At 36.9% G+C, this 18,754-nt stretch overlaps 1 protein-coding gene across 5 annotated transcripts in view; it reads left to right on the forward strand.

The window, feature by feature from the left end:
* The window catches only part of LOC150103432 (L-fucose kinase-like), a 455,316-nt gene that overhangs the window by 104,454 nt on the left and 332,108 nt on the right, over positions 1–18,754 (forward strand). For all 5 annotated transcript variants that reach the window (XM_090397435.1, XM_090397431.1, XM_090397433.1 and 2 more), the window contains one exon: positions 9,322–9,425. In XM_090397435.1, the coding sequence (XP_090253561.1) occupies positions 9,322–9,425 (104 nt within the window). The remainder of the gene's footprint in view (positions 1–9,321; positions 9,426–18,754) is intronic.

Genomic DNA, 18,754 nt, shown 5'->3' on the forward strand with positions numbered 1-18,754 from the left:
ACGGGATTTGCCACCTTCCAAACCACATCGCCAACGATATTAGATTGGATGTAACCTGTGTTCTCACAAAAGCAAAACCACCTAAACCAACATATCCATTAATAAATACAAGTCACTACAAGAATTGAAGAAAAACAAAGAAATAGTTATCACCAAAGAGGAACACCACTGTGGTACTCAATCATAATGGCTACACAGGTAAGCTTAAGACTTTACTATTAGATCGAGCTACTTACCTCCCTATTGAATACAATCCCACCAACTCACAAATTAGAAAACTCTATATGCTCCTTAAGAAGGTCACTTCTTGGCCTGTGGAGATTACCAACAGACTAAAACCATACAACTCTAGACCCTCCCTGCATATATGGGCTCCCAAAAATACATAAAGAAAATGTGCCATTGTGGATGGCATTGATTCCCCCACTTACAGACTAGCTAAGCATTTAGCCAAAGCGTTCTCACACTATACTGGCAACACACCATCGCACATAAAAAACTCAGCCCACTTCAAAGCCAGTATAGAAAACCTTACACTCCAACATAATGACATAATGGTCAGTTTTGACGTCTCCTCCTTATTCACGAATGTCCCCCTCTAAGAAACCTTAGAGCTAATCCAAGCTAAATTTCCTCCCGATATCTCAGCCCTATTTCAGTTCACAGTGAACCCAGGCTATTTTGTTTGGCAGGAAAAATTCTACAAACAGATAGAGGGGACAGCCATGGGTTCACCACTTTCCCCACCCTTTGCCAACTTCTTTATGGAGACTTTTGAAGAGAAAGCCTTAAACTTAGCTACAAACACCTACCATATGGCTTCACTACGTTGATGATGTGTTTGCTATTTGGCCACATGGCTCAGATTCACTCTTCTCCTTCCTAACACACTTAAACAACCAACACCCTAGAATCAAGTTAACCCTGGAAAAAGAGAAAAACAATAACCTCCCCTTCCTAGACACACTAGTCACCTGCCAACCTGATGGAACCTTGGTTTTCTCAGTTTATAGAAAACCCTCCCATACAGGCAGATACATTCACCAACAATCCCATCACCCCCCTCACAACAATATGGAGTTATTAAGACACTATTCAACAGGGCAAAACTAATCTGTTCAAATGATCAAGCCCTAACCACTGAACTAAATCACATCCTTGACACTTTCTCAGCCAATGGCTACCCCTCCCCCCAAAAAGAATCCAAAAAATACTTTAGCCAGTTATCCACAACCCACCTTTTCCCCCCCCTTTCACAAAAAAGATTACTCTAAATCCATCACCATTCCCTACATCTGAGGCACCTTGGAAAAAATCAACAACATCCTAAAAAAACATGACTTGACCACTTGTTACAGACCATATAGAAAATTGGCATCCCTTATCTGCTCCACTAAAGACCAACCACTTCCCCCTAGACCTACCTGATGTATACCAGGTCCCTTGCAGCTGTAAAGTATCCTACTTTGGCCAAACAGGCAGGACAGCAAATATCAGAATCTCAGAATACAAGGATTACATCCGATTTCACCAGTACAGCCACTCTGGGCTTGCAGACCACCCTCTGGATGCTCGCCACAGAATAAGGTGGAAGAAAGCCACAGTAATATACCGCAGCAAGTTCAAATATAAAAGACTATTCATGGAATCAGCCTCAGCCCTTAGGAACATGCCAAACCTCAACACATTTGGATGCATGAGACTGCCCCAAATTTGGGAAACATTTATCAGAAGAACTTCAGCCCAAAGGCCAAGAACTACCAATATAGCCCGCCAGGGGGCACCATCAGGACTTTAGGAAAACAGTATCTTCCTCGCTTCGTTTCTCATTTTGGTGTTATGTAGTACTTGCGCGTACTTGTCTTTGTATTAAGTTCCCAAGAAGATGGCAACATGACGTTGCCAAAATATCGGAAAGTATATATTATAGTTTATTTAATTTATATTTCTAGTGTACGCTGTCAGTTCCTTAATTATTAGTTATCATGTTTAACCAGCGTATAAGCCTCTCTACAAGAAATGCATATATTACAGAGCTTTCTTTTTTTGGCATACAGGTAAATCTCTTAACAGATAATCTTTATAAAGCCAAAATGCTTTGTTTCCTTGTGTGATTCTTCTACTTATTTCTTTATCTTGTTTTTCCTTAAAACTAACTAACTGACCAAGGTAAATATAGTCCTCCATAATTTCACTATAATTATCTGTTAATTTTAGTTTGATTTGATTTGAATTTATCATCAGTTTGGTTTTAGTTATATTAATCTTTAAACCTTTTATTCCTTCTTTCTCTTTGAGGTCATTTAACATTCCTGAGCTTCTTTATTTTTTCCGAAAAGAAAAATGTCATCTGCAAAATGTAAGTGATTGTGATCTTTTCCATTGATGCTAATTCCATAGTTTTCCCATGAGATGTTCTTAAAGACTTTTAACAAAGCAGAAAACAATTTGGGTGATGTAGGATCTCCGTGCTTTACTCCTCTCTCCTAATACCAAAATTCTTTGCCTGATTTCTAGCTTTATACTGGTTTTTAATAATCTGATATACTTTGCTGGGATGGCGTGTTGTTTTAAGTTATTTATTATTTATGATTGATATAGAGAATCGAAGGCTTTTTCAGAAAACTTTAAATATGCAGGAAGATTATATTCATTGGCTGTTTCTATTACTTGGTTAATAGTGTGGATCATTGTGGAGAATTTTGCTCTGAATGTGACTTGTTCATGTGGCTGTGCATCATTGAAAAACCCTGTGATCCTATTTAATATAATGGATATAAACATTTTGTACAATTGCAGTAGCAAACTGATTGGTTTATAGTTATTGATCTTACATAACTCCTCTGCCCTTTTATGTAATAAGATAGTGAAGGGTTTATGCCACTGCACTGAAATTTTTTCTGTAGTTAAAATATCATTAAACATATCCAATGTGATCTTATGAAACTGTGAACCTCCAGACTTTATGTGTTCTGCTATATGCCATCTTCTTCAGGACTTTTATTATTCTTTACTGAGTGGAGGGTTTTCCATAATTCTTTCATCCCAGTCAGTGGGTCTGTATCATCCTCATCTAAATATAATAGGGGATTTATATCTGTTTCCTTGCCTGTGTATAGGTCCATATAAAACTCACTACATATTTTCATTATTTCTTCTCTACTGTAGTATTCCTTGATTTATTTTCCAGTTTTGGAATCCATTTTTTCCTTTCATATATAACCCTTGTTTGATCATTTTCAGAGTTTTTTTTTTGTTTTCCATTATGTTCTGAATTGCTTTAAATTATATTTTCTGATATAATTTTTGATTTCTTTTCCAACTAACTTTCACATTTCCATAAATTCTATATTGTCTTTGCTATGTATGTGTCTCTTTTCCTTACTTCTTCCATTTTATATATGTATATAAAATGCATCTGACACAGAAAAAATGAGACTGTGCCTGTATCTCTTTTTATTTAACAAATTGAGAAAATCAACTACAATCAACTTCAAAATAGTCCCTTTATGAGTTGATGCACAGCTGCATACGATGCTGCCAACATTTAAAGCAAATTCTGCAGATCATTTTCTGAAGGCTGTTGAGGATCTCTGTCGTTTTTGCTTTCACAACTTCTACCAAAAAAAATGGGTTGCTTTGAGCACCAACTTGATCTTTGGGAAGCGGTAGAAGTTGCATGGAGCCAGGTCTGGCAAATAGGGTGCGTGCTCATGCACAGTGATGTTGTGATTAGCTAAAAACTGCTTCACAGACAAAGCATTGTGGGCTGATGCATTGTCTTGGTGCAAAATCCAACCATTTCTCCACAATTCTGGTCATTTTCTTCTCACGCGCTTTCGTCAAGACTTCAAAGTAATACTGCTGATTTACCGTCTGGCAGCTGGGAACCCACTCTGGGAACCCATTACAATACCCTGGATATCGAAGAAAACAGTCAACATGGCCTTGAGCTTCGAACGACTCATGCATGTTTTATTTGGTCTTGGAGATGTTGCTGACTTCCACTGCATTGATTTTCGCTTGGTTTCCAGATCATATGTAAATATCTAAGTTTCATCACAAGTAATTATTGAATTCAACAAATCTGATTCATCCTTAATGCGTTACAAAAGGTCCAAACACAGTTCCTTGCGATATTCTTTTTGTTCATCTGACAACATTTTTGCACAAACCTTTTTCATGTTCAATTCTTCCATTAAAATCTGTCAAACACTTTCCTTGTTCAAATAAACTTTCTCAGCTACAGCACAAACACCCAACCTTCTGTTTTTTTGAATCACAACACACTTTTTTAATGTTGTTGTTGGTAACTGCTGTACATGGGCGATCATCATCTTTCATGCTTTCTCTGCCTTCCGAAAATCATTTGTGCCATTCAAAAACCCACGCATCAGACATGCACTCTTCACCGTAAGCCTCATTCAATAACTCGCTGTTCACTCTTGCAATTCAACATTTTCCGATCAAGGGTAAGAAAATGTCTATATTTGAACACATGTCCACTTGTACTGAGTAAAGCGATGGAGTTGAGCCTTGTCTCACGATGACAGTTAAAACATGCTCATTAACAGTTTTTTCATTAACAGTTTCAATCTCTCACTATTTTTTGTTTATTTTTATCCTTGCTCTCTTACTAGCCTATGATCATTATCATAATTAAACTGGTTGATAACAGATTCGTTTTCTAGTATTTCCATGTTGTTTACTATAATATATCAATTTCATTAAAAGCATCTCCATTTGATGATCTCCAGATCCATTTTCATTTAGTTCATTTTTTAAACAGAGTATTCCCTATACCTATGTATAATCCATCACTCTCTTCAAATTCAACAAGTCTCTGTCCTTTCTCTCTCATTTCTTTGGCCCATACCTGTTATTTCTTTGTACACTAAATAAATAAACTATAGTGAGAATCAGTTGTATTGAGACATCTTATCAACTAAGTTTGCTGCTTCAACCTACCAGAAATACTTGGTACTAATTCAATACTTGACTCACTTTTTTACATATGAGTTGTCACTTTCTTTATTAGATAAAATAGGTGAAACAGGAGAAATACCTGTTATCTGTGAATGGTGCAACCCACTGGATCCAAAATATTCCAGAAAGTCTGGAATAATACTTAAGCAATATAAGAAACAGCAGTATTTTAGATTTGGCCAAAATCACTTGATTTATATAACTTGTAAAGAAGCGGTGGGGGGGGGGGCGAATGCATGTCTTTTTGCTCTTCAAAGTGTTTTAGTGCATTTATTAATTGGATGTATTACTTCAGATTTGACAATTTGTGTCCTTTTGAATAAAAATAATGGACCAATAACATTCATCTTAGAATTCATTCATTCATTCATTCATCTATAGTTACTGTAGGTCGAATTTTGGCCCTAACGAATCTTGCAATAAAAGTAGGTGACTTACCATTGTATAGTATATGGCTTAGAAGTAAATATTAACCTTGATCAGTCATGAATTGTAATGATCTTCCAACATTCCATATTTGAAATATTTATTTCATTGGAATATTTTTGATGATATTGAGAGTATAGCAAAGTAGAGAGTAGCTATTAGTACTTTGTACTGTTCATTTGGACACAAAAACCTGTGTGTGTGTGTGTGTGTGCGTGCGTGTGCGTGTGTGTGTGTGCATGCATGCATGTAGCTTTATGAACTGTTCATTAAATATCTCAACTATATATTCTGCAGTAGTTGTTCTTATACCATTTTCTCCAATTAATACCATCCTTCCATAATTATTCTTTTTTTTTTTGCTGGCTACATATCAAAAGAACTTCCTAGGATTCTTTTTAACTTCATTAGCTAACTGCTGCTCCTACTTCATTTTTGCTACCCTTAACAACCAAGTCACCCTCCATACCTGTTCTTTATAATTCTCATGAAATTGATTATTACCATGTCTCTTATGCTGCCTCCATAATGGATTTTTTCCTCTATATTGCATGCTTAGTCTCTTCATTCATCTGTTTCATGCCTACCTTATTTAACCTCCTGACCTTTGGAATACATTTAGACATTGCTTCTACTAGATAGTTCTTGAATATCACTCAAGCTGCAATGATCTTTCCAGCCAACTCCTCATTCCATGCTATACCAGAGAGCTGTCTCCTGAGCTTCTTATAATCACCAGTTTTGTAGTTTCATATATATCCTTTCCTCACATTGCTGGCAACCACCCAGGTAATCACTTCATGGTCATTCTATCCAACCGGAGGACTATTTGACAACTCATTTATAATAACATCCTCTGATGAGATGATCAAATCTAAGACCCTCAATCCTCTTGTGCCTTCTGTTACATACTACTGAGATAGTTGTCCCTCAAAAACCGAAGAAGCTAATTTTCTTTACTTCCAGTTGCTATCTCATTATCCTGGTCTATATTGCCATAATTAAAATCACCCATAATGATCACTTTCTTATTTGCTTGGCTAATTTGATTATTCATTTTATGGTCACTACCAGTGGTGAGCTATAAGGGGTTCGTGCGAGCCCTTTGTTAAATTTTTCTCATATTTGTGAGCCCTTTGTTCTTCTTGTTTACTTTTTTATTTTTTCGAAAAAAAAAAAAAATTTTTTTTGTAACATATTAAGCGACAAACTCATACAGTAATCTAACAAAAATTAGTCTATTTGGCAGTATATAGATTATTTGGAATTATTGTTTCAACGCCTATATAACGAATGCACCCAAGTTTGAAAATAAAATAAACGCATGCTCTATCTTTACCCTACTCCCTTCTGGTAGCCAATCAAATGTTTTATAAAAGATTTCATTCTTATTATATTTTGATAGTTAAAAAATGTTTTTCTTATGTAAGATTAATTAACACAGTTGATTGTGTGCAAATATTTCATGCTTAGATCATGAAATATTTGTTTAAAAATTATAGCCTTTACAGGTTGATTGTCCTCTCACACTGTTTGATTGGAATTTGTACACAAGCTGTATTAATAAAAGTTTTTGTGTGAAATACGGCTTTTTTTTTTTTTTTGCTCGACGATGCCAATGCGAACCCTTTGTTAAAATTTCCGTAGCTCACCACTGGTCACTATCATACACATTACCAGGTGTATAACAACATCCAACTAAGTACTTCATTCTATTCACCTCTATCTCACTCAATACTGCCTCAAAACCACTGGCACTATTTCAGTCTTGCATCTCTACCTTGGATAGACATAACTCTTTCTCTGTCATCAATAGTACTCTCCCCCCCCTTTTAACCCTTTCTGTCTTCACGAAACACATCTCTTACTTCTCTATTCCTATCAGGATGCCATCCTCATCTTACCATATCTCACTTATTCCAACAATTCTTTGGTGAACAGACTCAATTAATGCAACCAATTCATTTAACTTGTTTCTTACACATAACAGCTCATTCCTGGATCTATAGCAAGTTTCATTGATACTGCTTACTAGATGTTACTTCTCCATACTTCACTGATGCCATTTCTTTTTCTCCTTATTTATCTTAGAACCTTCTTAAAATTCAACTATTTTCCCTTGATCCCAGGTCATCCCCTTCCCTTTTTGTCTAAACACACATTCACCTCTTCTTGGAACACCAATCTTTCTCATGCTGTGCCTCCCCCCCATCCCCTTGAGTCTCCCCATTTCCATGTTTGTCTTGTGCACTTGTTCTCTCATTCTCAATACTCATGCTACTTTTTCACTCATAACCACCACTTTAATCTCTCCTTTCTTACTCTCCTGCTTTTTCACATTGCCTTACTTGATCAGATTCATTCTCTACACTCATTTCTGTACCTTCCAGCAGCTATCTCTCCAAATGACTTGCACTGAAATTATTCAAATACAGTCCATCACTCTTACACAGTTCAATTCATCCTTCAAATTCATTCCACACATTAACAAACTTCACTCCTCTCTCCTCACACATTTCTGCTAACATGTCATTCACAATCTGAGCCTCTGTAGCTCAGTCGGTATAAATGAAGCCCTTTGGTCAGAAAGACCTGGTTCGATTCCTGTCCATGATGCGAGGAACCTTTATCTGGTCTCTTTTGACTAAAGGTGAGTTAGCTAGTCTCATATGGAGGTAGAGGGTTCCCCCCCCCCCACCCAGAAACTCAGGCTTTTTGTCCCTCAGAACAAGCAAACCAGCCAGTAGAACACATGCAATTTACAGACAAGAATACTTAGAGGCATAGGGATAACTGTCTTATCCTCATATTACAGTAAGTCCAAGGATTACTTGGAAGGCTATGGGTGCTGAAGTGCCTGTTAAAGCCATCGAAAAAGAGAAAAAACACATTTACAATCTTTGGTCTCTGCCTCATTTCTTCGCTGTCATACTTGGGCAACATGCTGACTACCTTTCCTATCATACATGATCTTATGTCTTCCTTGTTATCATCCCTATTACCACTACCAACTTTTTTTCTCACTTACTCCTCATATCCAACCTCAATCACTCTATTCATTTTACCTCCAGGAAAACAAACCTTGTGCATCTTCTTGTTCATCATACATCTTATAATTGAATCCCCTATACAATGCCATTCGCAGGTCTTTCGTTACCTCTTTCAAACCAGTATCATCATTTTTATTCTTGCATACATATCTCGAATTCTCTTAATTTCACTCTGAATCCATTTCATCTCTTGCCTCATCTTAACCAACTCAGCATTCAAATCTTGTATCACATTTTTACTCTCATTCACTCTTTCAATTTTATTGCCATCCATACATGCTCGTTTGGCATCAACATTGCTTGCCACCTTACTTTTAATTGCACTTTGTTTTTCAACTTCCACTACATTTGTATCACTTTCTTACCATCGATTGTTAAGTTCATCAGATTGCTTGTTCGCTTTTTCAAAATGTTTTCATTGCTCTTTTACACTGTCCCTTTTTATACATATAGCACACCTCACTTTTCATGAAATGACTGAAATCAAAATTAAATTCCTGAAAAGACAAATATTATCAACTCCACTTGTCTTTTCATGTCAGGGTTATGTACTCCTAACTTCATTCCTCTTGAATATTTTCTATCACTGTTTTGTCACTGCTTGTTTCATTTAACAGTCTTTCAAAGTAATTACTCCCAATCACCAGAATATTTTTAGTTTCAGTTTCTGTGTTGCTCACCTCTGTCATCTGATTCCTTTTATTGCACTCTTTCCTCTATTTTTAAGCTGCTTCAGTAACCTCCAGAACATTTTGCCACCGTGCTGATATTTATCTCCTTTTAGGCTTACCAAACATTTAAAGTTGAATTAATATATAATTTGAAAAAAAAAAAAAAATAGCATTCTTTATGTTTACAGATATATATATTTCATGGGAGAATGCAGGAGATGCTGTTATGTTTAGTGTTCCTTCTACTGTTGATTATGCTACTGGTCATGGCACTGTCATTACAGACTCACAGGTGGGTATGCATATATCTATGACATATGAAAGATTTTTTAAGAGAAAGAGAGAAGTCCAACTTTTTTTTCCTTTTAAAAGAATTTTTGTAACTTTTTTTTTCATCAAGCAGAAAATGCTATATTCATTAATAATCTTAACTCCCCAACTGGCCAGGGCATATATATATATATATATATATACGACCAGATAAATGTGGATACGATTCTGTAACACCTATTGAATAACATGGATAAGAAGTGCACGTTGGTCTCACTATTTCATCCTCCTTGGCCGGTAGAGAGGTTAATATCTGATTGTCAATATGACTGAATTAAGTAATATAATATTTTATACCATTGTTTGCATTAAAAATTGTTATTTTAAATAAATAAACATAATTAAAATAAGAGGCCTGTGTAGTTTAAGGGGTGCTTAAGGGTCAAAGCTGTATAACTGAGAGGAGACCTCCACATAGCCGTTAAAGGAATGCAGAGAACCGACCAGGGCTTCTGACCTAATGTCCAATCCTCACCTTCTCGTGGTGCACCCTGTTGAGTATCTACTTTGATACTGAACGAACGAGGATGGGCTGGCAATTTGGGATTTAGCCAACCAAATTGTATTCTTATTGGTTAAACCAAAATAAAAAAAATTGATGGTACAACATGACAAAGTTTAATGCCGGGTTGGGCGTCGCCCGGTTAAACAAGGCCCCCGTTGTTTTCGCCAGGGAACCAGGGCGAACAGCAAAAAGTCAGCTGCCGGAACAAATATGAAAGCACACCCCCAACTCAACATCACCAGAGTTAAAGATTGGTACTATCAACATAAGAAGCCTGAATGGCAAAGAATTGGAGCTAGCTGAAGAATTAAATAAGTACCAGATCGACATAATAGGGGGGGGGGACTGAAACAAAAAAAGACCAAAACTGGTGAGATCTTTCTGAGCGATAAATACAAAATGTTATATTCAGGAAATGACAATCAAGGAAAAGGAGTAGCCATAGTATTCAACACAAAATACGAGACTAATCTTCTTGAATGGCAGTCAGTCTCAAGTAGAGTGATGTGGGAAAATATCAGAATGGGTAATTGGACAATGAGACTTATTTGTGCATATGGTCCCACAGAAGGTTCTACTTAGGTAGAAGTGGAGGAATTTTTTGACGGTCTAGAAAAAGCAACTGACACAATGAAAAAGGAAAAGTTGGTCCTTGTTGGGAATCTAAATAGCAGAGTAGGAAATGATTGTGAGATATACAAAAATATTTTGGGAAAATTTGGAGAAAAGAACAAAACTAATAATAATGGCAAATATCTGTTGGATTTCTGCTCAGGACATGGACTGGTTATTACTAACACCATGTTCCAACATAAAATTGTGCACAAATTCACATGGAGAGAAGAGGCTAGGAATAAGAAAAGTCTCATTGACTATGTTATTGTTGATAGTGATGTTTTCTCCCTGGAGCAGGACACCAGAGTGTACAGAGGATTTGAAATTGGAAGTGATCACTATTTAGTCTTGAGCAGGATAAAATTGAATTTCGTATTGAAAAGAATAACATGTAAGAAAGTTTTAAAGAGAATAAAAGTTAAGCAGCTCTCAGATGTGACTAAAATACAGAAAGATTATTGAAAAGAAAATGCAAGAGTTTGAGAACAGGAATCAAACCTTGGAGATTCAGTGGCAAACTCTGAAGAAAACATTGATTGATTCTGCAAGAGAGGCATGTGGTGAGGTTGTCTGCAAGGATAAAAAAATCAGAACTCCCTGGTGGACACAGGAAGTTAAAGAGGCAGTGAAGTAAAAGAAGACAGCATATCAAAAGTTCCTGGCATATAAGTCAGCTTTTACTCTTACAGAATACAGAGACAAATGTAAGAAAGCTAAACAGTGTGTAAAACTAGCTAAACAAAAGTCATGGGAGGACTTTGGCAAGAATATAGAAAATAAATATCATGAAGGTGGCAAAATATTCTGGAGGTTGTTGAAGAAGCTTAGGAATGGAGGAAAGAGTGCTGTAAAAGGAGTTAGAGATGATAAAGGTGACATGAAAACGGGAGAAAAAGATATCCTTGAAGTATGGAATAATTACTTTGAAAAACTGCTAAATGAAACAAGCAGTGATGACAGCACAGTGATAAAAAACACTGACCATGCATGCAGTCAGGAATACATATCCATACTTGAAGTAGAAAAAGCCATCAAAGGCTTGAAATGTGGAAAGGCAGCAGGAGTAGATGATATTCGACCAGAAATGCTGAAGTATGGTGGTATAAAAGTCTTACAGTGGCTGCACTGCATTGTTCAGAAAGCCTGGACAGAGGGACGAATTCCCGATGATTGGAGTAGAGCTCTCATAGTACCCATATATAAAAAGGGAAATAAAACTGAATGTGAGAATTACAGAGGTATTTCCCTACTGTGTGTTCCCGGCAAGATCTATGCAAGTATACTTGAGAAACGGTTGAGAAGAATTGTGGAAGAAAAGCTTGGTGAAGAACAAGCTGGATTCAGGCCAAATAGAGGCTGTCAGGATCAGATCTTCACTTTACGACAAATAGTTGAGAAAGCATGAGAATATAACAAAGATCTGTATTTAAGTTTTGTAGATCTGGAAAAGGCATATGACAAGGTGCCAAGAGAGAAGCTATTCAATAGGCTGCAGTTATATGGTGTGAATGGGGCATTATATCAAGCAATACTTAGCCTTTATTTGAGTTGTAAGTCAGCAGTTAGAATTGAAGGAAGTACAGGAAGATGGTTTAATGTTAAGTCTGATCTGAGACAAAGATGTACGTTATCCCCTCTGTTATTCATTATCTATATGGATCACATTATGAAGGAAAGTGGTATTAAACCTGATATCAAAATTGGAGATGTTAATGTCAGCTCTTTGCTTTATGCGGATGATGTTATACTTCTAAATAAATCTGCTACAAGTCTGCAAGATTCTCTGACTAAATTGAATAGCTGTTGTAATAGACATGGTATGAAGGTCAGCAATAAAATGGCAAAGACAATGAAAATAGGTAGAATCATTGAAAATGTCAACTGTGTTTGTGAATGGAGTACCTGTGGAACAAGTGAAACATTTCAGCTACTTATGCACCATTTTTACTAAAGATGGTAAATTAAATATAGAAATAGACAACAGAATCAGCAAAGCTGGTATGTTGGGAAGTCAATTGAATAAATTCTTATGGAATAAGAGAGAAATTAGTCGGAACACTAAATTAGCTGTATACAAGACAGTGTTCAAACCAGTTTTAACTTATGGATCTGAGAGCTGGGTCAGAAGTAAAACACTTGACCTAAGACTATAGACCGCAGATATGAGAGTCCTGAGAAAGATTAGAGGTGTGAACAGATGGCATCAATGGCAATATCATATTAAAAATGAGGATATTAGGAAAGAACTTGATATTGTCAGCATCCGGGAATGCATTAGCAGAGCTAATCTCAGGTGGTATGGTCACTTAAATAGAATGGGCGAGAAAGATTAGCAAAACAAGTGTTCTCTGCCAGGTTGGCAGGAAAACGACCCAGAGGAAGACCAAGATATAGGTGGATTGATATGGTACAAAGTGCCTTAGACGATAGAAATATAAGATCTGATAATGTTGGAGTCTTGACAAGTAACAGACTGATTTGGAGGAAAATTGTAGATAGGAAGTTAGTAATGATGTAAATTTTTCATGTAGTACTGTCATATCCTGTACATCCCTTGAGGGTACATGGCAGGAATTTGATGATGATGATGATGATGATGGCCTGTGTAGCCCTATGAAAGCAGCATTTGTATCCATGGTGCATCCACTTGAAGAAAGACATTCTGAGTTCACTTCTACTCAGCGACTATAGGAACTTTTTTTTAACCCTTTTGACTGGTTCCTGAGTTAGGCAATATCTGGCATGGGTAAGTGGGTTTTTTTCTCCTGTAAACTCAAGTATTTCATCCCATAAACTCAATCAAATCAACTGTAGAACCCACACTATTTCTTTTTCTTTCATCTGTCTTCAAGATGAGCTGAGTCCCTCATGGATAAGAGCCTTCAAACCTTTTCTGTCCAAAGCAAACTATTTTATATGCCAGCATCTTTGAAATTCCAATGCAGCTCTTAAAGGTTTTATGCTTTATTAATTGGTATTTCTTTGGGTCTTGCACTCTCCATAGTGCCATCAAACATGAGGGAAGGAAGTCTGTCTGTTTCCATTCACATAATGTTGCCAAACCAATGGAGCTGATGCTTTTTTAACTGTGTTAAGAATTGTTGAATTAGGAATATTTAAGTCTTGAAGCACTTGTACATAGTCAATGAATTCTGTTTATTTTCCTAAACAGATTTTCATTAACAGATTTTTTATTTATCAAAATAATTGCTCTGTAGCATCCCATCTTCCTTTTTTGTTAGGCTCAGTCACCTGTCATGGCGAAGAAACTTGGCTTCTTGCAAACCTGATTACTGCTTATGATAGGGAAGTTAATCCTATCTGCATTGCCTGCTTCTAATGTGTAAATTGCACATGTTCTTCTAGCTGGTTTACCTCTTTTGTAGGATGAAAAGCCCACATTTCTAAGAGGTAAACACTCTCACCTACGTATGGGACCATTTAACTACCCTTCAATAGAAAAGCCTTTATAAAGGTTCTTCATGTCCTAGACAGGCATTGTGAATACTGACTAAACTGTTGGAGGCTCTATACTCAGTGACTAAATTAACATAAGTTGCACTTAGCAGTGGTAATTGTATTATTATTATTATTATTATGTGTAATGGTATGTTTCCCAAGACCTCATGGAGTCAAAGACTCATCTGGGAGGTTTTTTTATCACACACACATCTCATCATACCGTATCTTAAACACACTCAAACTCCTTGCAGACACCACACTCTCAGCGAAGCATTCCAATCATTCACAACTCTGCACGAAAAAAACCTGCCCCTCTCACCCCCTTATCACACCCTCTTTATACAGTTTCCAGGGATGACCTCTGGTTCTCCCCTGGTCTTATATGGTGGATCAATGGATCCACTGTTGATCTTATAACAACCCCATACCAACTTGTAGGTCTCTATCATATCTACCCTCTTCCTCCTCTCCACCAGACTTTGCAAATTACATCTTCTCAATCTTTCCTCATACTCAACATTCCAGAGGTCAGAAACTACTTTAGTCAGTCGCCTTTGGACCCTTTCCAACATCTCTTCATCCTTCTGAAAACCCAGTGACCAAATCTGGGCACAATGGTCCATGTGTGGCCTAATCAAAGCCTTATACAATGGAACAAGAATCTCCCTACTTCTACACATCAGTGTCCTCCACATTATTCCCAGAAGCCTTTGTGTTGTCTTCACAATTTTGGTGATGTGTCCCCTATATTCTCACCAAGCATAAATTCTGCATCCCATCTTTGTTTTCCAAATTTTAAAACCTTACATTTTGCAACATTGAACTCACATCCCCATTTCCGTGCCCAATCACTCAATTTATTCAAAGCTTTTTGCAAGGCCACAACATCTTCACTAGTCTTTATAGTTCGTCTTCACAATTTTGGCGATGTGTCCCCTAAATTTAAGATCCTTATCCACTATCACCCTCAGATCTCTTATTTCCTCTACCTCGAACAATATATTCTCACCAAGCATAAATTCTGCATCCCATCTTTGTTTTCCAAATTTTAAAACCTTACATTTTGCAACATTGAACTCACATCCCCATTTCCGTGCCCAATCACTCAATTTATTCAAAGCTTTTTGCAAGGCCACAACATCTTCACTAGTCTTTATAGTTCGTCCCAACTTTGCATCATCTGCAAACAACTAAATATCTCCGTATAAGTCTTCACTAATATCATTAATATACAAGTTAAATAGTAATGGCCCTAAAACAGATCCCTGAGGCACTCCACTAGTGACTTTCCTTTTCCTGGATATTGCACCCCCATACACAACTTGTCGATACCTATCAGATAGCCAGTCTCCAGTCCAATGCACTAATCTAATATCCAACCCCACCTGCACTAGTTTCACTGTCAACTTATCATGAGGTACTCTATCAAAAGCTTTTGCGAAATCCAAGTATATTATTGTGTATCCTTCTCCTCTGTCCAAGGAAGCAGTCACTTTATTGTAATAAGTAAGTAGATTACTAAAACATGACCTCCCTTTAGCAAATCCATTCTGTCCATCAAAGATTATGCCATTGTTGTCTACCCAACTCCAGATCCTAGTTCTCACAAGCTTCTCCAACAACTTATCCACAACACCTAACACATAGATAGGCCTATAGTTTGATGTTTGAGTTCGATCACCTCCTTTATGAAGTGGCACGATCTTGCCCTCCTTCCACTCTTTAGGAATTTGACTAAGTGCAAGACTCCTATTAAAAAAATATGTCGAGGCAGGTGTCAACTCTCTGGCACTTTCCTTCAGAATGCCCGGTGATATATTATCAAGTCCCACAGCCTTATTTACATCTAGTTTACTCAACTCCCCAAACACCTCTTGCTCACTTACAGTCAGTCTCTCTTTCCCATCCTCAACTGCTCTAAATCTCTCCATGAAGTCACATTCACAAGATTAAAAGATCTTTATGAACTACTCATTAAGTATCTCCACCACACATTCTGCAACAGCTGTCTTTATACCACTTTCTCCAGTCAGTGTCATCCTTCCATAATCATTGTTTCTTTTGCTGGCTACATATCGAAAGAACTCCCTAGGATTCTTTTTGGCTTCATTAGCTAACTGCTGTTCATACCTCTCTTTAGCTACTCTCACCAACCAAGTCACCCTCCTTGTCTGGTCTTTGTAGACCTCATGAAATTGGTTATTTCCACTTCTCTTATGCTGCCTCCACAATGCCCTTTTTCTCTGTATTGCATGCTTGATCTCTTTATTCATCCATCTCACACTTACCTTATTTAACCTTCTCACCCTTGGAATACATTTAGACATTACATCTGCTAGATAGTTTTTGAAAATCCCCCAAGCTGCATTGATCTCTTTTCCAGCTAACTTCTCATTCCATGCTACACCCACAAGCTGTCTCCTGAGCTCTTCATAATCACCCCCCTTGTAATTAGGATGTTATTTTCCAGGAAAATCATTATGAGAGAGTCAAGACTGTATGAGATACTGCAGGTTTGTGCACTGTGTTTGCTATTAAAATTTAGTGTTTTTTGTATGATAAGCAAAAATTTAGAGAGAGAACGAGAGTGTTTTTTGAAGTGGTATGAAAGACTGTTTGGAGGGGTTTGTGTCAGAAGTGAGACTTCCACCATCTTCCCTGGTACTGCAAAGTCTGGATCCGAACTGCATTGGGAATGTATTGGACATGTGAGGAAAAACAGATCTGGGTGTAAAGTTCCTCTTTCATCAGCCAGTTAAAGGACTGTCTGAATATTTGTTGAAAGAGAACTTTACACCCAGATCTGTTTTTTGGATGATAATACCATGTTGGATTGTAGCCATAGATGCAATCCAACACCTTGTAGAATCTATGCCAAACTGCATATCTGTTGTAATTCGGGCTGAAGGAGGTCAATGTTTCTAATTCAGTGGCTGGTATGTGTATGAATACATGTAGCTGTTAGTCAACACTAAGCTCTAAACTCCCCACACAAACTTCTCATCTCCTTTCTTCATTCCATGTACTTTTGTCTTTTTGGAACATTCTTCTCATGCCATTTTTCCTAATGAACACAACTCCCAACTCTTCAAAAATCACATTAACAAGTTCCTTTCATCTCTCTAAATCACTAAATCTAATTCACATGGCACTACTGTGATATTGGATTGGCGTAGAATAAAAAAAAAATACAAAGTATTTTTAGAATAGGAGAGTAGACGTTCTCATGCTTATATAATTCACAGGTGTGAATTACATAAGCATCAGGAGGACAAAAGATATGCAACCAGCATAAGTAAAAGTTTAGCAGGATTGAAGGAAGTAGTGCATTGGAATATCTGGTGTGACGTATGAGGCAACAGGACAAAATATATACAGTGAACTTCGTTATACCAGAATTGTAAAAACTAAATGTATAGTTTATTATAGAGGTTACTTTGCTGTAGTGAATTTCTTTTACTTAGCATTTTTATGAGGCTTGGATCAAGACTTTCCAGTAACTGGTTGAAATGAATAAGTTTGTTATGCCAGTGTTTGCTATAGTGAGAATGGATTGCAGTTGGTTGTTACTGTTATATAATATACAGTTGTTTGTCCAGTGATGCTGAACTGGTTGGGATTATAGCTAATAAGGTGATGTAGAGGTTCTGCAGGATAATTAGAATAGATTGATAGAGTGAACAAAGGGTAATGACTACCAGTTTAATGTAGCAAAGTGTAAAGTTTCTACTTTTGCTGAAGATATTGTAAACTGTATGTTATATTGATGAGATTTCACTGCAGAGAATTTATGAGGCTTGAGATTTGGGAGTGATGGAAAGAGATTTGAAGTTAAGAGGATATACTGCAAAAGTGGTCAAAAATAGTTCAAAGGATCACTCTTGAATGCTAAGAAACACACTGACAAGCAGAAAGAGGAAGGTTGTTATCCCTCTTTATTAAATTCAATATAACCACATTTGAATTATTGTGCACAGATTTGGTTTCCTTGGTATCTTTGGGGATGTAGAGAGGAATCAATAGTGACCAGTCACCAGAATGGTCTAACCTCACAGGTAGCTCTGAAGTGCTTCCTGTGAGGTTAGACTTGAAGGTCTGTGAGTTACACAGTTTAACTGATAGACAAAAGAGAGGACACAATAGACCCACATAACTTACTAAAAGAATTTATAGAGTAGCTGCTAAAGAAATTTTTCGATACATGACCTGATGAGGGGGTAGAGGGTGTCACCACTGGATGTTATGTAAGGCTGTGGTTATTATTATTATTATTACATGACACCTCCAGGAAATCCAAAGACTCATCGAGGGAGGGCATCTACTTTACAACCCTGTCTCCACCACTCATATTCCACCAACTAACTGCAACTACACCAATGGCATCGACCAGCACAACCACTAGTAAGCAAACACATAAGGACTAGATGTTTTAGATGGAGAGTTGCCACTATTCATGTGTGCTGTCTTAGTAAGCAAGTTATAAGAAGAGGCATGACAAGTATTGTAGTAGTTTCAACTTCCTATGAATCTTTAGACTCCAAAGAGATCCTTGTATAATAATAACTGATAATCCATTGTGACTTATTTTGGTAAAAGTATCATTATTATTGTATTTTTACAGTATTATAATAATATCATTACAATAATACTATCATTACATTATAGTATTACTATTATGTACTAACAACCTTACCACTGATCTGTTTTAA

The sequence above is a fragment of the Typopeltis vanoorti genome, chromosome 9 (genome assembly GCF_054136105.1).
Source record: "Typopeltis vanoorti isolate ZY-2024b chromosome 9, IOZ_Tvanoo_1.0, whole genome shotgun sequence".
In the NCBI taxonomy this organism is placed as follows: domain Eukaryota; kingdom Metazoa; phylum Arthropoda; class Arachnida; order Uropygi; family Thelyphonidae; genus Typopeltis; species Typopeltis vanoorti.